General features: G+C 35.1%; 1 protein-coding gene across 1 annotated transcript in view; it reads left to right on the forward strand.

Annotated features, from left to right (window-relative positions):
* LOC126978640 (uncharacterized) overlaps nucleotides 1-24,842 on the forward strand; it is a 104,432-nt gene extending 79,590 nt beyond the window's left edge. The window contains exon 4 of the mRNA XM_050827633.1: nucleotides 20,337-24,842. Coding sequence (XP_050683590.1) covers nucleotides 20,345-21,199 — 855 coding nt within the window. The 5' untranslated portion in view covers nucleotides 20,337-20,344 and the 3' untranslated portion in view covers nucleotides 21,200-24,842. The remainder of the gene's footprint in view (nucleotides 1-20,336) is intronic.

The following is a 24,842-nucleotide window of genomic DNA, read 5'->3' on the forward strand; positions in this document are numbered from 1 at the left end:
ACACAATGCCCACTCATTGACGCTAAGTTGTCCACTGGTGACCGTCCATGATTGGGGTTGATTCGGTGTAATGTGCGAAGACCTTAAGGCTATCAATATTGAAATGAGGAAAAACGTAAAAAAATCCGAAATAAATATCAGTTCTGAAATAGTTGCCGTGTCTATATGTAATAGGACTCTCGTTTGCTACCTCCGGACAATCACCGCAGGCTGCGGCAGGTCGCATTATGAACTACATCTATACTAATAAATGGAGAGCTGTTTTTTTTTCTTTTTCTGCAAACCAGTGGGAGGCTCTTTTGCACAGGATGCCGGCTAGATTATGGGTACCACAATAGCACCTATTTCTGCCGTGAAGCAGTAATGTGTTAGCATAACAGTGTTTCGTTCTGAAGGGCGCCATAGCTAGTGAAATTACTCGGCAAATGAGACTTGACATCTTATGTCGCCAGATGACGAGCGCAGTTGTGTGTGAGTACCGCTCAGAATTTTCAAGAATCTTGAGTAACACTGCATTGTAATGGGCAAGACGTGTAATTACCATCAGCTGAACGTCCTGCTCGTCTCGTCCCTTATTTTCATTAAAAAACACTTCTGAACTGATCGAAATAATACGTATACCATAAGATGCAGCATGTTTCGGAGAAGGTTTTAGTATATGATTTGTTGGTGATTACTTGTCTGCGGAACCTATATTTTTTTGAAAACCAGCGCTGCAGCTTGCTACAGCATGATGCAGCATGATGCTGGGTGGGAGACCTATAATAGGTCATACATTAAATTATATTTTTTACATAGATTGATTTAATTAGTTTTAAGGTTTATTGTAGTGTTCATTGTAGTCTAGTGATCAAATAAAGTTTTCTTTCTTTCCTACTACAACACAATATGTCATGGAGCGAACCTTACAGCTGATGTCCTTGAACATGCAGTAAAAATGAAATGGCAATGGGCAGGACAAGTGACTAGGGTCCCAGACCAAAGATGGACTTTAAACTCGACAAGATGGAGCGGTCCCTCAGGTAACAGATACCGAGGTAGACCCTAAATGAGGCAGAGTTATGACTTTCTTACAGTGGCAGGTGACTGACTGGAAAAGCAAAAAATGGGGAGTTGTGGAAGAAAATGGAGGAGGTTTATACCCGGATGGGATACAGATCATAATTTAAGTAATAACATTAGTATAATTTTTAAGTAACTTACATATTAAAATTATTATAAACATTATCAGGCAAATAATGCAGTCAATGACATTTCATTATAGTTCCCGCAAACAAGACCTATAGTATACAAATCCAAATATATCTTCAAAGATATACTTTTGAAAAAGTAAAGATTACCTGGATGAATTCGACCCGGAAACACTGCCGAAAGAAATTAATTGTCCCATAATTAGATATTAATTAGTTATAATATTCTTATAAATATTTAAATTGGTGTCAATACAACGTAAAAGCAATTTATCACGAGACATACGACATGACACATTTCTTGTAATTATATCGAAAGTAAAATTATGAAACGGATACTTTCGTTTCTTATTACCTACAAGAGTACATACACCGACAAATTTTATAATTTGGTATGTTGGCTCGCTTTGATTATGAAAAAATTACTGATTAAAATGTTTCTGTTAATACGCATTGCATGTGAATTTATCATTTGACATTTAAAATGTTGCTCAACTCGTTTTCAATTACTCTTACTTAACGCGTAAGTCAATAAGTATATCTTATATTGTTGCTATATCTATATATATTATTATTCATCTATCGTCATCAACATCAGCCGGAGGACGTCCACTGCTGGACTAAGGCCTCCAACAAAGATTTCCACGATGATCGGTCCAGTGCTACCCTCATCCAACGTATTTCGGATATCTTGACCAGATCGTCGATCCATCTTGTAGGGGCCTATGCCCACTGCGTTTCCGGTACGTGGTCGCCATTCGTGCTCTTTACTGCCCCAACGGCCATCTGTCCGTCGAACTATCTGCTCTGCCCACAGCCACTTCGGTTTCGCAATCATTTGGTCTATGTCGGTATCTTTGGTTCTCCTATGGATCTCCTCATTTTTGATTCGATATCGCAGGGAAACTCCGAGCATAGCCCTCTCCTTTGCCCTCTGAGCGACCAAAAGCTTTCTCATAAGACCCATAGTTATCGACCACGTCTGCTTAGCGTAAGTCATCACTGGCAACACACACTGGTTGAAAACTTTCGTCTTCAGACACTGTGGTATTTGGGACGGGAAGATTTTATCATCTATACATACAATTAATTATTAAGACTTATAATTCTCTTTGACGACCCATATAGCCCCTGAGTACTAGGTTAGTGGCCGAGGGTTGGAATCCCGGTAGGTGCAAAGGTTTGTGTCATGAATAATAATAATAGTTTCCGAGTCATGGATATATAACTCATAGTACCTACAGGCAATGCTTACTATGCCAAATTTGACGCTAGACAATATGTGATTATTGTTATATTTTTTTTATTTATATTTAATGAACACTGTTATATTATAAAACAAACTCCTCCGCCGCGTCTGTCTGTCTATCGCGATAAGCTCAAAATCTTCTGCATCGATTTTCATGTTGTTTTCACAAAAAACAATGATGTCGGAAAAATAAGCGTTCTGGGAGCTGTCTAAGCCCTTTGAGATATAACAAAATAGTGTATGGTGGAATTGTTTATCTTAAATAATTTGGCAACTGTCTATTTCTTAAGGATATTCTTTTTATAAATTCCATCAGTCGGTAACGATTATAATTATAGAAGACTTCTGTAGAGTTTAGTTTAACGATTTGGGTTTTGGAGGCCATCGCCTCGACCAGCCCTTAATCTTATGAGACTTGCTTTCTTTTTAGTCTTCTCACGGCTTGAGAGGACTCAAGCAGTTTAGTAGCCAAGGGATTTGGGCGAGTGGCTAGGCGTTCGGTGTACCGTTTAGAATATTTTTTTATTTCCTCCTTCATGTTACCTGCTTACGACTGACACAGGTCGTAAGCATTCAGCCACGCTTGGCATTAGCTCCTTAGTATTTGAATATTCAACTAGCTAATCACTAGCTAAAGCACACATTGACAAATCAAAGTTGGACACTCATAGTCATTATCGGACTGTGAGCTCGTCTGTGTGCTTTATCTAGTAGTTAGCTAGTACTTAGCTAGTTTAATATTCAAAATAGTTCACGACTTGTCATTAAAAATCACTAGTTAGAGTCACTATAATTACGCTTACCGTTTCTATCTTGTTGTATGTCCGTTACAGATGTTCTTCTATCTTTCAGGATTTGTAAGTCTATACGCTAATATATCGTAAGTCTATGGTATCATGCGTGAGGCAGCCCCGGGAGCTGTTAAAAATAAAACTGCTGTCAGTCAATCCGCAAGCTGCAACATAATATTATATGTAACTGGTAACACAATACGTGCCGCAGTTAAATATAATTACAGTCACTAGGATATTTATAAAACATCTAAAATTACATTGGTCTCGACATTGTATCCGTTCGGCGATACTCTTTTATTTCATTTACTATCTCAATTATCATAACTTTAAAATAAATATTAACTTGAAATGATAGTAACATATCATTAAAGTTACAAGAAGTTGTGTTGATTTGGGTGCCATTCAAAATAATAGGGAAAATATATATTAAACTTATATACACTTCTACACAAATTACATTGCTTACTAGGTATATATAGTCTGTACTAATCAAATCAAATCAAATCATCAAATCCACTATTCATTCACTTGCATTAGCTATTTATCGAGACCATGTTCTACTTATAGATTTTTTACTGGCTTACAGACTACTACACTGCTACACTATTACATGAAAAAGTCTTATTTACTTAAACAAAATAGACAAAGACATTAGAACACGTTCGTTAAATCTATTTCGTTTTTAATCAAAGAAATCATTCAAGTTATTGTCGATCGTCAACATAGGCTTACAAAACCACAGTCAGAGTCCACGATTATCTCAGCGGGTTAATGGTCCGGAGCTTGAGCTAGGGAAAGCCTTTACAAGTTAAGTTAATATGCGGTTGGAATAACTTGTTCATTACTCTGTGCACGCTGGTTACTTCGACCGCTTGAGCACCTGTTGTTGTCTTGTTTTCCAAATGCAAAAATAATCTTTGGACACCATAGGATAATTCAACGAAAATTGTTGTAATTTACATGACTTCAAACAAAATCAATCAATATCTAACCACCATCCACCTATTCAAAGTACTCTTTGCCTCAGACTTAATAAGTACGGACGCAAGAAATATATCGACCAATTTTTTAATAAAATCTGTTTGTTAAATGGCCTGAGGACTCTTTATACCGTTTTCTACTTACAATGATACCTCAGCCTGTGGTATTTAATAGTTCTTTTAAATTACGTTATACTTAACATCATAGATCAAGAAAAAACTCAATAACTCGTCATAACCAAGTAGTGGACATAACAAGTTTATATTTGTTCCTGGTGTTAATATCATGATTATCTCAATTATTGAGCGCATCAGTTTTTCATCGTTATTCGAGCATACAGTTGCGAAGTAAAAAGTCTGTTAAAGAATATTATGAAGACCATATTATGAGCTAATATAAAAATTCATAGTCATGTCTGTATAAGGTACATTTGATTGAAAATATAAGTTGTAACGGCAAGTATCAAGTCACAAGCCTGTACATACCTTTAAGGTAATACTGTTGTAGCCTGTTGTGGTTACGGAAATGCATAAACAACGAAATTCCTATGGGGTATTGAACTAGAACTTGTAAGTAACTGGCTACCTAGATGTTCTTCCTAATTCCAGTCATAAATGGAAACTTAAAGTAACCAATATTTATGAAGGATGCGGGACTCGAAACTGAGACCTCTAGGGTTCCGTCCGAGCGCTCTTTCCAACTGAGTCAAGCGTTCGAGTACGCACGGATGGTTAATTTTGCTATATCTTGTTCAACCCTCAGGTTGGGGCTCCATCTACAGGATCTACTTTACGGTTGATAACCTGCTCAACCCCAATATTCGCATATTAGGAATTTGACTTCAGGTGTCCCTCTTTCAAATCTAAGCAATTTGCTATTTTACTGTGTATCCCTCATTTCTTAAGGGATTCATTTTGATAATTTTGGTTATTTTTAATTAACCCCAGAAGTCAGGAATATCACTTTAAAATAACAAATTGTTTTTAAATAGAAACCAATTATTTTTTCGAATAATTGCAATTATAACAAATTAAAATAAAATATTATTTCACAGGAACAAAAATAGTGATGACTATCAATAATATTTAAATTATTAATGGAGGGTTAAAAGTTAAAATGTTCACTAATTATGTACTTTCTAAAGCTTTTGGCCATTCTTATATCCGAAAAAAATTAAGTATACGAAAGATACCGACGAAGAAATGGTATTATTGTAATAATCTAAACGAAAATTATCTAACTTGGATTTAACTTTAACCGTTAGATATTATATTGAACTAGCTGTTACCCGCGAATTCGTTCGTATTTACCTCACTTTTTGACTTACTCGTGAAAGCCATTTAGTATTTGACGTTTGAGTATTTTTGTTGCATCACTTTGCAAATAATGTAATTGAATTGATTTGTAATTTGCATTAAATATATACTTGTAATACCTAATCTGTTTTGAAAAGAGCAACCTTAGAGTTCTTCCCAAGGAAATATGCCTTCGAAATGAGCTGTATGGAAAAAAAAATGACACATTTCATGTGTAATATGATTTATTTATGAAATAAAAAAAAATTATTTGATTTTACCAGTATAACCATATTAGTTGGGTTCGAAAGTATATACATAGTTCCACAAATATATACATAAAATTTCTTCTCAATTCGACGTATGGTTAAAAAGATAAAAGATCACCACCACCAGCGCCACCTATCTGGTATTCACATGACTATGTGCGTTGGAGTGGCCATATCGATCTTTTAAAGAGTGTAAAGTTCACTTCAGTCGGGCAAATCGTTCTCGACTTTAAGATAATGTACATACATTCTCTTTTGTATTGATTACTAGCTGATACATCACGATTTCGGTCGCGTAGGTACTCACAGTACTGAGCACGTAGTAGTGGCAATTCAATTAAATTTTTAAAATAAAAGAACACATAATAATAAATGCTGTCGCGACACTTTTTACACGCTTTTATTAGCTTCACCTGTATGTATGTTTGTTTGTAACCGACTCATTTGGGCGCGATTTTGACCCACTTTAAACGGCCAGATTTCGTTCAAACTTCGTTGATTTATCGACGAACGGTGACAACACATTAATTTGATAAAATTGTACCAATTTTTAATTTGCAAAATAAGATTTTTGTAATTTATATAATTTTTTCTTATATCGTCGATGAGGCAGGAATTGATGTTCATTTTTAATTTCAACGATGTGTTGTGCAAAGCTGTAGTACCTACATTATTCTATCATCAATACTTTTCGCAGTGCACGCGATTAATATTTTAGGTAATTTTTCACACCTTGGGTTACGTTATTGGAGTTTTAGTAAGGATCCCTAATTTTTTTGATAATATAATATAGCCTATGTCACCCGGGGATAGTGTAGCTTCCTAACAGTGAAAGAATTTTTCAATCGGTTCAGTAGTTTCGGAGCTTATTCAATGCAAACAAACAATCAAAGAATAAAAGAAATTTTTCCTCTTTATATTATTAGTATAGATAGCAAGCGCAGTTATATAAAACTATTAGGTAACTATATTATGCAAATTAACAAAAAATCCATCCAGCTTTTTTGCCGATACGGCCAGTAAATACAATCATTAATCTCAATTTATTAATATCAGTTCAAGCGCCAAATAACAGTGCATTGTTTATTAACAAGTGTGATCAAATGAATACTCTGTGTAATGGGACGGAATTACATACTTATGATTTAAATCTTGTTTTAATGCCAATTACGAGGTTATTGATCTCCAATTATATCATATCTGAACTAGAACCGGTCCTATTGGGCAAAAAATCGTGTTCGACATAATTAAATATAAATAACTTTGATCAATTAAATTAATGTTCGAATTAATACAAATTAAGGCTTTGGATAAATTATTAGGTATTGCGATGTTATTTTAATCAGATTTATATTACCTCTACGTCTCCCGGTTCATAAGATTACTCGTTTATCTATCTGTCTGCGTTATTTGTAAATTTTGCCTTTTTTGTTCCGTCTTACTCATGTACGAATACACACGTATTTTATTGTATATTTATACACTGTTTATTATTTCAAAATTCATTTAGTATATTTTTTTATTTGTAACAATTTTTTCTCGGTTGCTGGATATTTTGATTTACATTTATTTTGTAGAGTTGATTTCTTGAAAAGGGGGGAAATGCGTTACATGATACTGTGAGATGCTAACCCATTTTGCGAACAGAATACAGAGCAGAAAATATGCCAAATTATCGATAAAAGCTTAGGAAAATATTTCAAATGTTACACATCATATGTGACTTTATTAAGGCGCTTTTGTATTATATACTAGCTGACCCGACAGACGTTGTTCTGTATATAATAAATAAAATAATGTTTTTTTATGAATTTGTCAATAATATATCGTAACATAAAAAATTACTTCGTAAACTATGCACCCTGCTGTCGCAATGAAATTGTTTCACAGCAGAACTGTCAAATCGTGCGTCAATAAATTCTCTAATAGAAATTATGTATGGACACATCTAAGGAAAAACAAATTTGTTGTTTTTATTTAATTTAGCAGCATTTTCCTATTTATTCACCTTTTAAACCTTTTCTGGACTTTCACAAATAATTCAAGACCAAAATTAGCCAAATCGGTCCAGCCGTTCTCGAGTTTTAGCGAGACTAACGAACAGCAATTCATTTATATATACATAGATAGACTTGCACCTATATAGACTGGGGACACCCCGCCCAAGTGTGGCATATCACATACGCCAAGGGAGCAAATTATTTTTTTTGTAAAATTCTTAGCTGACCTTAACTTGGCGAAAGTAATATTCATACTAAATTTCAAGTCTCTACGCCTTATGGTTAAGGAGATATCGTGATGAATCAATACATGGGTGGAAATCTTTCATTGTGGCATATCCTTTGTGAAACTAATAAGTCTAAACATGTGGAATACATAATAATTTTATTACTCGTTATTTGAAAGTGATATTGAAAATATGTTCAAATTTTAACTTTTTGCTTCACAATACTAATATTATTCAATGGTTGACGGAGTAGCTAAAGTGTCAAAACAAGTTGAACATAACAAATCGATATTAATTAATCAAAAGTAAAAAAACGTATCAACAATTACCATCTAATCACAGACAACTTTTGATTTATCTTCCACGGATTCAGAATAAATTAAAATCTAGTCTTAATTACATCTAAAACAAGATTAAATGAGTCATAATATACTTTTTTCATTTATTATCACTAACGTTCTTACGCGCGATAGATTGCTAGCTAGGACAGCTTGATTAATAACCACATCAAAAGTCAAATTACTGAACTTGCGGTCAGTAAAAAATGTGTCCAAGGAACCATTGGTAGCTTGCGTAAGTAATGTTTTTATTTCAATTCAAGACTTGTTGGACTAGGCTAGACGACAAAAGATGGCAAGACGGGTAGGTTTCTTACTTCACATGACTGGTGTTTCATAGCTATATAGTTATAATGAATGTTTTCACACATTTTTTCTATATTCAACTCACTACACTGGATGGCATGTGTCTCGACATTTCTTTAAGTATAATATATGAAAGCTATTTACAGTCGAATGTTTTATGAAAATAAGGGATGAGACGAGCAGGATTCAGCTGATGGTAAATGATACGCCCTGTCCATTACAATGCAGTGCCGCTCAGGATTATTGATAAACCCAAAAATCCTGAGGGGCACTACAACTGCGCTCGTCACCTTGAGACATAAGTTGTCAAGTCTCATTTGCCCACTAATTTCACTTGCTACGGCGCCCTTAAGACCGAAACATGGTTAGGGAATAATTTCGCACAGATTGTTTCTTTCATTAGTATAAAAGTACCAGCATTTATACATTGTTTATTTAATGCGCTATCGTACACAAAAATGACAATTTATATTACATAAAAAATTTAACACTTCAGAAATATTACAATTATTTTAAATTAAAAAGTTTTTTCCCAGAAAAATAAACCTTCATCCATAATTTCAATCACTGTCTTACGAATTTTCGATCAAGCCACGTGTCCTGACGATTTTTAAGCAGCTAAAGAAGTGTCTACTTCAAAAAAAGAAATTTTATACTTTTTTCGGTATAAATCTGCGTAAACATTATCATACATTAAGAAAAATAGTTTTATTTTATTATTACCAACAGCTATATATTATTATGGGTAATTAATTGATAGTGACTATGACTTATCAATAGTTAAAACTGTAAAGTTAGTTCTCATAAGAACATGAATTTATTGGTCATAAAAGAAGTAGAGGTTTTAATTAATATCAAACTTTATACGTACAATAATATTTAATATTTAATTGAGTTCAACAAACGTTTAAAATATAATATTTTTATGGAACATGACATCGTTTTCTATATCGAAGGGGACAAATGGGTGGAAAAGATGTTAAGTTAAAATCGCTGATTATGGATACCTGAAGTACAAATTAAAGGCAATAGGCGTTTTATAAAAGTAGAGGATATGGCACGTGACGGACGTTCCCGATATACTATCTACAGATAGAGATAAATTACTACCTTCTACTGTCAGTATAATTGCTGCCAATAATCTAAAGCTGTCCCAATATACCCGATAAGTCATTCTTATCGCCTTATATTGGGACGCGTCAATTGCAATTTCCATACAATTTCTATCGCTGGTAAGCTTTACGTCGTCCCATTGACAGACAGTGTGTCGCAAAAAACTTTATTGCGACAGAAAAGTCAACGATAGTTACGATTTTTATCTCAAGTAAGAGATAAATTGAATATTAGGAACGGCCGTAAGACCATCAATCTACACAACCTGTAAATAAATAATCGTCTTATTCGAGCACTTTATTACCAATTATAAAGAATATATCTTTGTTATAATTTGAAATATATTAAATAACTTTAGTTTTGGATGTTGTCCAGGCATTTTTCGATGAAAGAATCATAATGCAACCAGAGTAGCGCCCGTTCACCAACATGCCTCGTGGACTATACCCTCGATAATACTTTAGGGAAAGAAGCGACCCGCTTTACGACGCCGCCACAAACAATGACTTCTAAGCGAATATGACAAAGCTCGTATATGATATGTATTAGCCGTTACACAAAAATAGATTTAATCGACTTCTCAATAATCTATACATATAAATAAAATTGCAGTGTCTGTTTGTAATATTGAAATAACCATTTTTTACTACATTTTATACAATTTTTGTCTGTCTGTCTGTTTTTTCCGGCTAATCTCTGAAAAGTCTGGACCGATTTTGACGGGATTTTTATTGGCGGGTAGCTGATGTATAAAATAAAGTAATGTTGCAATGTCCAAGAAACGTTTGCCGGGTCAGCTAGTAGAACAATAAAATTGGATATTTATCTTAGAAAGTGATAAGTTATGCTCCGGTAAGTGAGTCGATCCAGATATTTGATCGTTATTTATTATATTTGTATGGGCAAATTCCTGTTGATGAATAAATTGAAACATCAGCGGTCTCAGAATTGTGCTTAACTTATAACCAACTTAATACTTGTACACTTTACACAATGGTGGCAGAAAGTGTTTGAAAATTATGTATTACGGCTATTGAGTCAGTATATTACTATATTTTAAATTTTCACTCGTTTATTATTCGTTTAAAGACCTATTCGCACATATTATATTTGTTCATAAATATTATATGATTTTTTTACTAAATATAAACTTAAATGTAAATTATCGGCGTTTAGTTAAACAGCTTGTCTGTAGACATAGGCATCCAAAAGATTTCCATGTCTTCTTTCGCTATTTGGATTTTTTAAAGTTAATAAGGTACGAGGCGAGCAGGACGTTCAGCCATTGGAAATTGATACGCCTTGCCCAATACAATGCAGTGCCGCTCACGATTTTTGAAAACTCAAAAATTCTGTGCAGCACTACAACTGCGCTCATAACATGCGCTCATCAGACATAAGATGTTAAGTCTTATTTGCCCAATAATTTAACTAGCTACGGCGCCCTTCAGTTTTGGAACAACTGCTTCATGGCAGAAATAGACGCCGTTGTGGTACCCTTAATCTAGTCGGCATCCTGTGCAAAGGATGTACTAGTAAATAGTAATAGTATACGGGTAATTATTGTAGTAGATTTTATTGCTTAAATTTCTAAGTTACTAAGGCAGTATTGGTTCAATTAAACGCACAAAGGCTTACAAACCATGTAAGGGTCGTTAAAAGCTTGCTCTACAGTAAATCGGATATGCCGTTTAATAACAGTGTAGTAAAGGGTTTAGATGGAGCCAGTAATTGCAATGTGATAAACATCATACGCTTATGTTGGCATATGAATACGTCAGTTGTTAATCTTTGTGTGTAAGCCTGGGGCATCCTATTTTATATCGTTATTTATTACAAGTAAAGCTAGCAAATAATAAATCAACTTCATACATATTCAAATTGCTTCGTGAGTTTTTAATATGCAACATTTCGAAGTGTATTTGGAACCTCCTAAGCCATTTATGGAATAATTTCGTTGTTCATCTATCTGTTCAATCATCGTCTTTAAAATATTTTTGATGTTATGTAATCACCGCCGCCAACATTCTCTTACAACACTTTGAGGAAGGTGTACGCGCTTGTGGGTACCTACACCCACGTCGTATCGTCCCGCAAACACCGCACAAGGAAATCATTCATATTCACTCATTCCACAGCTTGGTTGTACGTGGGTGAAAGTTCCTTAAAACCGCACTTCGGAGGAACGCCATACACCCAGATGGTGGGGATGATATCCTAATTTGTGGCATGTGGTGCGAAGGTGAAAGGTCCCCCCTTTTTTTTGAGCTGCGGTCCTCGACACTAATCTTAATGAGAAACATAGCGATACTAGGATGTTACTTCAGGCTGGTATTCTGTGCGAGAGTGTTACTTAACCTGGATCAGTCGTGCTGACGTCATAAGACGGCAGCGTGACTCTCCCACTTATAAAAGCCTTGTCGCCTCTTACGGACACCCCTGGGCATGTGATCACGTATTCTTTTTACGCCCCGGTTAAGCACAGGCAAAATATTTTGAAACTTTATTGTTTCTTATAATCTTATACGAAATTTTACAAGGACTAGGGATTAATTAGATTTAACAAAATGAAACAGCTCTACCAAGCTACGCACATCGGAAAAAGTTGACTTTGCTTTTGCCAAATATGCGTTTTTCAAAACAGTCCTTACCTTATTAAAAATGTCTTGAAATGTTAATTAATGTCTTGCATTAATATCGCTTAACATAAGTAATACCTTCAATATATTGCTTACAATGTATGTATATCGAGAGTTGATAATTATTTTGAAACGTCTATGATAAGCGACTGTCGCTTAACTGTCGCAATTGACCATGCACTGAGTTTTATGGTACGGAGAATAAAATCGTTGTTAACAAAACATTTCATTATAAAGTAATACTAAAGCCTAGAGGAATTAAAATAAGCTAAGAGGAAGAATTATACACTTTCATTTAAAATATTTATTAAAATTTCAATCAAAGATAAATTAACTTTAAATAATGATTATCTTTCTTATCTATACAGTTGGAAGATTTGATCATTAAGCTTATGTGCATTAGATATAATGCAACATAAATGGATTTCGTCATTAACTTTGCTGTAGCTACACCACACTGCGAGAATTATTATTTCCAGATTAAAGTGATTTCCTACTTACATCTTGATTGTCTGCTGGGATTCAAGAAGTCAATTTTCTACTGCGGAAAGCTTACCCGAACCTAATAGCACAAATTAAAAAGTTTTAAAATTATTATGATTACAAAACAAGAGTTTCTTCTACGTACTACAAAGCTGTAGAATGAACTTCCTTCTGCGGTGTTTCCGGGACGATACAATATGGGTACCTTAAAAGAATGCGCGTACACCTTCCTTAAAGGTCGGCAACGCTCCTTGTGATTCCTCTTGTATTGCAAGAGAATGTGGGCGGCGGTGAACTCTTAACACCAGATTACCCGTACGCTCGTTTGTCCTCTTTTTCCAAAAAAAAAAAAAAATTACGAATCGATCTGCTTAGTTTTTAAAACATCCCTTATCATAAATATATTATATCTCTATATATAAAAATTTCGTGTCACGTTGTTTGTTCGCGATGAACTCCTAAACCACTGAACCGATTTTCGTCAAATTTTGTACACCGTGTGCAGTTTTATCCAACTTGAGAGATAGGATGTAGTTTTTATTTCAATCATCGAATTTCAATGATAAATCGATGTATTTCCGCCCTCATGGTTAGTCGCTTCAAGTTTAGGTAAAGGGCCCTAAGTCATATCGGTTTGGGAAAATGATTAATAAATAAATAATCGGTAGTCGGTAATTGATTCTATAAAGTATCTGTGCGAGGCAAGAAGTTTCTCACAAATCGAGCAGTTATAATAATAATAATAATAATAATAATGACACTCTTTTAACACAAATTATCTTGCCCCAAGTTAAGCATATATAGCCTGTGTTATGTGTTACAAGACAACGATATATTTAATAAAATATACTTACTTAAACATACATAAATTCATATAAACATACATAAATACATTTTAACATCCATGACTCGGAAACAAACATCCATATTCATCATATAAATGCTTGCACCTACCGGGATTCGAACCCGGGACCTCTAGCTTAGTAGGTAGGATCGCTAACCACTCGGCTATACAGGTCGTCGTAGGTTGTGGAATGCCCGCTTACCAAAATTGAAATACGAAGTTCCGGTTGACGGATCGTACATTTCCTATGACTAAAGTGTTTCGGATCCGAAGACCGATATGACATTTTGTCTTTTGTTTGCCTTATTTCCAAATTCACTTGATATTTATTTCTTTCTTATTTGACATTATAATGATCGTAACTACAACTTCACTTTTTATGGTAATATCTATAGTTCCGAAACGAAATCTGTCCGCACTACTCGGATCCGAAGTACTTTGGTACTACGATTTACTTTGAAATTCGTGACATATAATGCGGTTAGAGTTTCGCATTTGACGTAATGTCCGGTGCTGGAATTCGACTGCTGGTATCACCCCAAACAACTTCACTGAGCACTTGTCGTAATATACATAGAAAACTCAAATCTCCACGTAACACCAAACAATCAAACTGATCGGACATGACATGATCGTCGATGTTTCGAGCTGCTCTTCGTTGTATGGGCTCAAATGGAAGAAGAAGGAAGGACTTGGGAGGACCCGCCCAGAGGTGTCAACAACACTCCATATGAGGCCGAAATCGCGCGTTATATAGTTTCAGGCGGTGGCTTTTAGTGAAGTACTGTCTTAAGGCACCAAGCGTTTAAGAGGCCTTCTCTTTAAACTGACCACAGAACTGAACGTCGCTAGATATATCGACGAAAAGTATGCTGATACAGGCTGTAGGAAGCAGAAAACGTACAATTTTGTTGTAAATTGTGTCTTCTTAGGGTTGAATTGGACTAAATTGTCTCTTACTACGGCATCATCATACCTAGTAAAAAGGACGTGGTCCCAAGGCTAACTGAGCTTTTATGTAATGACATCATAATCAAAGTTGACTTAAAGAGTGCATGTTTTAGCATCATTTTAAAGAAATTCTCCTAAAAAGTTCTATTTCCTCTATTTAATGAAAACTTACATTATGAGAAAGCTCATGGACGTTGCAGGGGGCTATGATTTGAGTTTCCCTGCGAGATCGAATCAGAGATCCATAGGAGAAGCAAAGTCACCGACATAGCCCAAATGGTTGCGAAACTGAAGTTGCAGTGGACAGGGCACACAGCTCAATAGACAGATGGCCATTGGGGCAAAAAACATGATCTGGTCGCTGGAATAGGTTGGATAAGGACAGCCCAGTAACGATCATCATAGAGATTTTTGGGGCTAGCCTTTATCCATGTCTTCAAGTTGAAATGATAATGATGATGATGAATGAAAAACTTATAGCTTCTAAAATAACTTAAACAATAATATTATATCATGTCTTCTATTAATAAATTCTCATTTATTAATTATATAAATCTAAATATAAGTTAATCAAAAACCTGAATTCAATTAGAAGTCACTGGCACTTTGAAGTTTCCGAAGAGGATGTTGAGAAAAGCCGCTATCATTACAAACTTGATTTTATCAATATTAGTAATGCATGATTAAATTATTTGATATTACGTCTATAAATACGTTTTGAGATGCTTAGAAATTGTATGTTTTATTTAAGTGCATTAACTTGACATAGGAAGTCGCTTTATTGTGTGTCTTCTAGCGCAATTATAATAGGGAGTGTTCCAAAGAACTGTTTGACCTGTCGCCGGATTCCACCTTCGCACGATAAACAAACTTGGCTATCATCCCCGTGGATATGTTGCGTTCCTCCACAGTGCGGTTTTCAAGCAACTTTCTTCCATGTATTACCAAGCTGTGGAATGAGCCTCCTTGTGCCGTGTTTTCAGGACGATACGACATTTACCTTCAAAAATATCATATAATACGGTGAACTATATGATATGTGTGAAAAGTCAAATTCATTAATACAATTTGTATCAAAGTTACTTGACAAAAAAATTCAATAGTAATAATTATTTCCGAAACCTTACAAATATTGTTAGATTTATTTCAACTACCATACTTGCAATAATAAATCTACAAGTTATAAGAGAAATGTATAATGTACTTTCGTGCCACTTCTTATCATTAGCTCAACCCTTTACGAAGTGGCGGCAAATTCAATAAGAAAATATTTTTTTTTGACATTCATAGGTGTCATATCCGTGACCTACATGAATAAAGTGATTTTGATTTGACTTGATTTATATCTAGTAAGCATAAATGAATAAATTAACATTTTGGTATGTATAAAAAAAAATATTGAATTAGGCGTTACTTTGCGGAAATCCATAATTGTACAAATGATTTAAGTTTTCTTTAGTGTTAATTCCGCCAATATTTGTTTTTAAAACAATTCGACACGTGTTTCGCCTCTACACGAGGCATCTTGAGGACGTGTTGTCTCGCCAAAATCTCGTCTGAGTCTCGTGCCAGATTTTGGCGAGACAACACATCCTGAGGATGCCTCGTATGTATGCAACAAGTATTGGAGGAATTAACACTAAAGAAAACTTAAATCATTTGTATATTTTGGTATGTATTATGTTCAAATGTTTTTAACAGTTACGTTATATGTCGACAAATGATAGATGAAATATTACACAATCAGTCAAAAGCCAAGCTAACATTTAAATAGCATCATACATCAATAAGATTAATGCCCATAGTCCGCTGTTTATCACTTGCGATGCCGCTTTGAGGATTTCCATGCTCATCATTTTAAAATCAGTAAGCTTAAGCATTGTAAAGACGATTGAATTATATTTGAATTATATCGAAGTGTTAATGTTGTTAAGTACCACTGTTTAAATGGTTATCATTTTAAAATCAGTTAAATTAAGCTTTTAGAAGATTGTACTAAATTTGTGTTATCACTACATAATCATAAAACAAAGTCCTCCGTCGCGACTGCCTGTCTGTTCGTGATAAACTCTAAATCAACCGCACCAATTTTCATGCTGTTTTCGGCAATAGATAGCGTGTTTCTCGAGGAATTATAGTTGTATATAAATTCTTAAATTTTGTACACATTTAAGTATACATTATCGATATTTGTTGGAGGTGTCGGAAAAAATAATCCATCTGGGAGCTTTCAACCAAAACGCTGTCTAAGCCCTTTCAGATATATTAAAATAATGTTTGGTGGAATTGTGTATCTTACATAGGCCTTAAGAAAAGCTACAAATTAACTTTTATTACACATTTTAGATGGCCTTAGACTACATTATTCCGGAATACTTACATCATTTTTCTCTAATGACAGAACAGCGTCTGACGTCGGTAACGCAATCGGTCGAACCGTGGACTCTCACTACCTAGTCCCCGGTCCGATGTGTTTTCAGTTTTCAAATTTATATGTACGTTTATTTGGTACTTGTAATTCCTCTGGTACTAGAATGTGGGCGGCGGTGATCACATTCATCCTTTCTTAACTAGTTGGAACATTTTTTCTAACTACCAGGCATGTATAAGCGGGCAGGAGATACGCGAGGAGCAAACGAGTCGGCACTAGTAATAAATAAACATCGAAACTATTTCAACACAAGGAAGCAGCTACACTAGTAGACGGTGAACAAATGCTAACTAGATCTATGCGGTAACCACACGCGTCATTATCAATCACCTCTCGTGTAATTGAAAGTGTTTGTTTGCATATCTTTGCATACCTAGCGTAAGCAACCGAGAGGCCACATATCACTTTGACAGACAGAACAGACGGCGTAGTAAATTAGCAATTTACACAAGTATCTCCGCTTTTGAATAGTGTTGAGAGAGATTTTAGAGTTAGATTAACTGGTACGCGCTAATGCGGTTTGATAGTAATGGTCTTGGTGAGCAATAAATCTTTATCTGTGATAGATTACTTGATAAGGGAGTTTTGTTGCTACAGCAGGGGTACAACGATACGATTACTTCGTTTCCATTTATTTATGATTTGTGATCATATGGCTATTTACAACTGCAAGCTCGCGACTTTAATTAACATTTGGATTAATACCATAGACAATTTTGATTTGTCAATGTGTGTGTTAGCTTGTGGCTCTTCAAAATACTTTGGATCTAGTTTCTGACTGTTCCTGAAGTGGCTGACTGTTTCCGACTTGTCAATCAAAGTCGGTTACAATAACAATAGATTCGATTATCTCGGTTAGAGATGTTCGTATCTCTGGCACGCTTTGTTTGTCTTTACGCTAGTATATAACGCTATGATTACTACAGAGTTGTCAACGTTTCAGAATAGCATAGTTTTAAAGTGAAACTTTTATTACATCGTCTCAAACTTTTTCTTCTGTGTGTTGCATGTCGCGTGACGGTCGGGCGTGCCTATAGCTCGCAGCAGCTGGCCGTGTAGTGTATAGATTATTACTCACTTGTGCCAGTGCTCCACGCTATTTTGGTTGTTTTTGGCAGTGCTTAATGTAAATAAAACCAAAAATTTTTAGTTAAATATCTATAATGTGATAAAAAGTTTCACGTTTACCGTAGTTTCATAAAACCACACAATCCTTTTATTTAAATTCAGTATCAAAATTACGTGAGCTACTTTTTGAGAATTTAATTCGGTTGGTATGAGTAGTTTCAAATTTCATATGCTTAAAAACAATTATAAATATACTTTCGATATACAAATTCAATATTTGGACCTCAAAACCTATGTACTCTCGGACTATAGCGCAACTAGGACTAGTTAGATCTTCAGTGCCTGCCTTGCTGGAAAATCAATGCACAATTACCAGTGGGAGGCTCCTTTGCACTGGAAGCCGGCTAGATTATGGGTACCACAACGGCGCCTATTTCTGCCGTGAAGCAGCTTACAGCATTACTGTGTTTCGGTCTGAAGGGCGCCGTAGCTAGTAAAATTACTGAGCAAATGAGGCTTAACATCTTATGTCTCAAGGTGACGAGCGCAATCGTAGTGCCGCTCAGAATTTTTGGGTTTTTTGAGAATCCTGTAATCCCATCCCCAATGGGCATGGCGTATCAAATACCATCAGCTGAACGTCCTGCTCGTCTCGTCCCTTATTATCATAAAAAAACAGTCTCAGCCTGTATATACTAAGTACATATTACCTTCTTAAAATTTTATTTTTATTATAATCACAGCTTGCTACACCAGAAATATGTCTAATTGTGCACCCATTTGAGGGTTTAAATAATTGCTTCAATTACTGCCAAGACTGGTTCTGATTCCATTATGCTTAGCAAAATGAACTAGAAAAGATTTATGGTGTCGATACCGCGCCTCCCACAAACCTTCTTGTTATTTATCTTATTTTGCGCTGGTCTGACGTTTGTTTGTGTGGCCGGTGAAATATCAACACTAATATATCGAGTTTACTCTCAGTAGTAAATGTGTCTTATAAACAATTTATTATTTTAAGAAAATAATTTAATTTGTCTAAATAATTATTAAAAATCCATAACTATCCATATGTTGAGTGTTAGTTCCGCCAATTATTGTCTTTGCGCCAAGAATTCGGAGAGTCAACAACTCCTGAGGATGTCTCGTGTGTAGGCGATACACCTGTTGAATCGATTAGAGACAAATCCTAGCGATCAACTGTAAATTAGATCCTATAGGTGGCGCCATAATTCGAAAGTTTTACAAACATACCAAGATTTGTGAATCATGCGTCATTCGGACGCTTGGCTTAGTTGGTAAGAGCTCTGGGGCGTATATCAACAAGCACGGTGGGAAACCCATGTCGTGCATAAAGGACAATGACCACTTACGTTTGGAACACCGTCTCAAGTTGTTGCACAATAAATCTTTATATATTAGAGACTACGCTTTATAGACTTATTAGTAAATAAATGTATTCTTTTACCAACAAAAACCGGAATTTTTAAGTAATTAGTACCTACAAAGTGTATTTTCCTGTCAGAATTTATCAATTAAACATTACTACCAGGTACTTACATATTCAATAGTCAAGACATGGAGAAACTATGCAAAGATCCAATCAAATCTTTTCATATATGTCTTCTACCGCATTTATCACGGGTGTTTCGAAGAGCTATTTCACCTGATTCCTGGCCTGGCTTTCCTAGTGTGGTGATTCCAGGACGTACCTTCAAAAAAGAGCGTACACCAGCAAACCTTCTGTGTTTTTGCAAGAGAATATGGTATATATACCCGTACGCTCGTTTATACTTTTCTTACTTAAAAAGTACTACAAATATATTTTGTTAAGGCCCGATGGGGAACCTGATAAAGTGATCACAAATAGAAAATAGATGGATTTAGGTTAAACGAATAGAATGGTGTATTTAAGTGCCTTTAATTCGAATTTATATACTTCTTCCGATAAAAGAGAGATTTGAAAAATACTGGTCTAATACTTACTTCAATCTTAATTTGGATTCTTAAAATTGTTTTGGTATTATTTTTATTTAAACTATCGGTATTAATTTTGTATGTTCCCCGTAATTTAAATTTTAGGTGAAAAACAACATCTTATAACTTCCCCTTTATATAAATTATAAACATATATTGATTCAATTTTATCTCATTTCAGGTATCAAGATGGGTCATGCCAGAATTTTGATCAAGCTGGTCCTCCTCAGCCTGGTCCTCCACACGCAGAGCGCGCCATCACGAAGATCACGAGATGCCGCCCTCCCAGAGGAATCCGCCAGACAGAGCAAACTACAGGATAAATTCAAAGACATAACGTCAACAGAAGCACCATCACCATCCAATCGAAGAAACAAAGCACTCAACCTATTTGGATACTTCCCATCTTTCCTGTCTTCCGGCCTAGACTACACAGAAGACGACGATGAAGACGTCAGGTTCTCGGTTAACGACGACAACTTCGACGATGATGACTTATCACGAACCATACCTTCAAGGAGACGCCAACAGAACAAGAAGAAGAACGGCAATGGAGATTCCTTTCAAAACGATAACATAAACTCACTTCAATACGATAATTCTCCTATTTTCTACATTAGGCTGCCACCCACACCATATATGTTCGTTCCAGGAATGGGTTATGTGTCACAGCCACCCAGTCTAGGACCAATGGCTCCAATGCTTCCAAATATGGCCCCTCAGGATCCTTTCATCAATCTTCCTCTCGACTTTGTCTCTAATGGGAAACCAACTGGAGTATATCAATGGAACGGAGCGCCTGGATATCCGCAAGCGCCTCAAATGACTGATCCATTCGGCTACGGTCCGCCTATGATGCCTTCTCGTCCTAACTTCAACGCTCCAAGCTATCCACAGAAGCCAGCACCAGCTCCATCCAACTCAAAGGTCACAAATTTGAAGGGTCCCTACGTATTTAACGGAAAACCAAGTGACAGTGTTTATGTATTGAGAGATACTTATAACTCTATTTATTCGGACGCTTTACAAAACTTCTATCCCTAGATATCAATTTTACATTAATTTAATTATTTAAAGTCTGGCTCGTATCGAGCCAAAGTTTCAAGCGGTATAACACGTCCAAGTTTTTTTTATGCCTTTTTAAGTGTAAGAGCGAGTAAATGATCCATCTAATGCTAAGCGGATCTTGATCACATCACTCTGTGCCTGTCAAGCGTACACTTAAGGGGGAATGCCTCATGTTTCTGCAACTTCATCCGCCCTCTTTAAACCAGAACACAAGTGTCTTAATTCTTCAACTTTCTGTTAATTTGTGACTCATTCGAGTGAGGCTGAAAATTGCTCAAAACTAATCTTGATAGAAAGTTACAAATGTTTGAAATTTTGTGATAGGACAGCATTCCACTTAGGTCTTTTTTTAGTTATGTAGGATGCGGTATGGATTTGAGCATCATATGCCGATAAGTAAAAAAATGCGATTCTGTAAGGCGCTGGAAACGACAAATAGCATTATAGTATGAATTTGTGTGACACAGTACAGTTTTTTCATTCCCCTTTTTGAAAGAGGGATGTAGTCTTATATTATTATTAATGTCTGCAGCAGACAGTTGCCATATTGCAACTGGTCCTAATTCATGAAATGATTGCCTGGACCTATCCTCACTATGAGTTCAACAAGATAGCCGCTTGTCACTCTTTCAACTCGCGGGGATTAAATAATAACTAAGTTTATATTGTACTCAAAATGATACCTACGCTTTGAGAGGATCGGTCTAGGAGACAATATAATAATAATATGTAATAACTCTCTAATAATAACAAGCTTTCGTAAATTAGGAAAAACACTACATAGTAATAACGAATTAAGCATTTATATTAAATTATAATATTATGATCTTAGTTGGTTTTTGTAATGAAACATAAGGCAGATTTTGCGTTGTGTTATATATAGGTCTAAATTTCAGACAGTAAAACGTGGAATAAAATATTTGGGATTGAAAACTTGTCACGAAATTCAATTATTGTAGTGTATCGGATCGTACCTAATGCAGGCTTCGACGAGAGGTGGGATGGTCTGCATCCAGCGCTTGTGTCTTTCGATATCATATTATATACTCTGGGGTCGGTCCTTCATTTCTGAAGATTGTTGTCAGTATTACGATTTCAACTCGAGAGCGTGTCTCTTACAACCGTGAAGGTTTTGGATGACGAGTCTTTGATCGGTTCATTTATTGAAGAACGACCTTGCCTTCGGCATTATATTATGTCTATTTAACTTATACAATTTTTCAAAAGTTTTACTTACTATTAATAGTGATTGTTACCTATATATAACAATTACTTCATCTTTCTTCTTATAAGGGTTTATCTAATTTTTCAGCTTATTCGAAACTCGTAGTACAATTGTCATTGTAAATCTACATTCGAAAATTTGATGGCTTTATTTACCATGTTATAATCTATATAAAGTATGTATATTGTAGTACAATGAAAAATATATTTATCAGTAATAATATTCAATTTAAAATATCTATAATATTCTGTAAAATACTTGATTTTCCACTGAATAAGAAGCAATAAAATAATTTTAATTTAACAATTAGTAGTAGTAGGTTGGTGAAAGCCCTTCATTATATATGTGAATGTCGCAGGTATATTGTCAAAGACGTGATATTACAATTTCATAAGTGATACTATAACTTAACGGAAGATTATCAATCTACTTCATTTCTTACAATTTAACGGCCCGGTTTTAGTGTGATTGTAATGTCACGGGTACAATGTAGTGATATTATAATAAATCTAGGTATATCACGAATGAAGCAGTGTGAGACGTTGAACGATTGGTAATTTTTTTTTAAATATGCAATATGCAAAACAATTATAGTAAACATTTGAGAGTGTATGCAATTTTTCGTTTGAAATAATTATAATAGGTATCACTAGTGAAGTTGTAATATCACGGCTTTGACAATATAATTGCGACATATATATTATAAGCGGTGTAGTTGAATGCGCATTGGCAATAAATAGGGTCTCAGTGGCGGATGGTGTGCGGGGAATCTTTAGTACTGTGTAAGTACACAGTACTAAAGATTCCGACATATATTAAAGTTAATATTTGTATGGGTATGAAACTATAAACGTCGTGATCGGCTTATGTTATTTATTATCTTTATTTCTCCTTTAAAGTCACTGTCGTTAATTCATCTCTCATCAACAACTCTTTATCAGCTATCGTACGTGCGAATTTTCGAACGAAAAATGTTATTATATTTCTACTGAAAGCGAGGGATGTAACCACTGACCTCTACTATATACCACTGGACTGGCGGCTGTCAAAGTGCTTTTGTGCCTGTTTGATGTACGCCATTTTGGCGCTGTTGGCAATGTAGTGATAGTCTGCGGTACTAAAACTAGTGCTGAAAGCCTCAGCAAACATCGATAGATTGTGTAACTATTTACTACTATTTAGTTGATCCTTGATGTATAAATAACACGGAAAACGAACGAAATTAATTCAAAATGCAAAAAATGCTTCAGATTATTGTACGTTCCTTTGCAGCCACTTGTATTATACGTCAAAATTAGTTCTCTGGACGCTCGCGAGTGGTGCTTCAAATAGGCACAAAAATTTGTTTATTTTGTTAAAAATGGATTAGCCTGTCCAGTGGTATTATAGAGGTCAGTGGATACAGTACCTACTGCACAGATTTAAAATCATTGGAACGCTGAATATACATGTTAGTCTTAAAAACTGTTGAACAAAAGAGGTTGTAAGACTAAGGTATCCAGTATCACTTCGTACAGCCAGAGGAAGTGTCATTACGGCCCAGAGAACTCAAAGAAGCACCGGGAACCGCGGGTCCAAATAGTAAAGTTTTAAGGGCTGTCACAATAGATCAATCTCTTTTAGAACTGCCACAAAAATGGCTTAAAATACTAATAATAATAAAACCTTACTGGATTAAAAAGCGCCGACACATCTCTAATTCCATTGCCTAACTTCCGGGAGTCGCTTTTCCGATCCCTTTTATAATTATATACTAGACAACCGATGAAAACAGTCCAGGTTTATTACTTTAGTTTGCGTGTCAAGGTACGTCTTGCACTCGCGATTTGTTTGTCACTTTGTGTTAGTGTGCATGGATTGCTCAAAAAAGAGGTAAACTGTCAACGTCATCTTTTTCGACGTTTAGACAACTGTCACAGACTATCTAGATTCTAGATATATACATGATCTAAGGCTACATGTTATAATGTGCGCATTCATTTTACTTATGTTATAACGCTGGGGCCAATACTCGTACGTTTAGTAATCTTAATATTTTAATATATCATAAATATTACTAGATGTTATATTGCTTATACTATTTGTAAAACGTAGTAATCATGTACTTAGTCATTATGTAGACGCAATTCTTTTAATTTATTTTCTCTATTTAATAATAATATTTAAGGCGTACAAAAAGTTAACTTTGTAAGTATGCAAAATTGTGATTAACGATCCGTCCAATTAATTTATATGTACCCAATGTACAGTTATTAAATAAGTTTATTTTTGTCTGAACAATGTAGATAATTATTGTGACTTAGGTAATTAAGTTGGTATTATTTTATTTAAGGTATACTATATTAGGATATAGTATTATATAAGGTTTACTACATTAATAAAGTAATATGTATT

The sequence above is a fragment of the Leptidea sinapis genome, chromosome Z (assembly GCF_905404315.1).
Source record: "Leptidea sinapis chromosome Z, ilLepSina1.1, whole genome shotgun sequence".
Classification (NCBI taxonomy): domain Eukaryota; kingdom Metazoa; phylum Arthropoda; class Insecta; order Lepidoptera; family Pieridae; genus Leptidea; species Leptidea sinapis.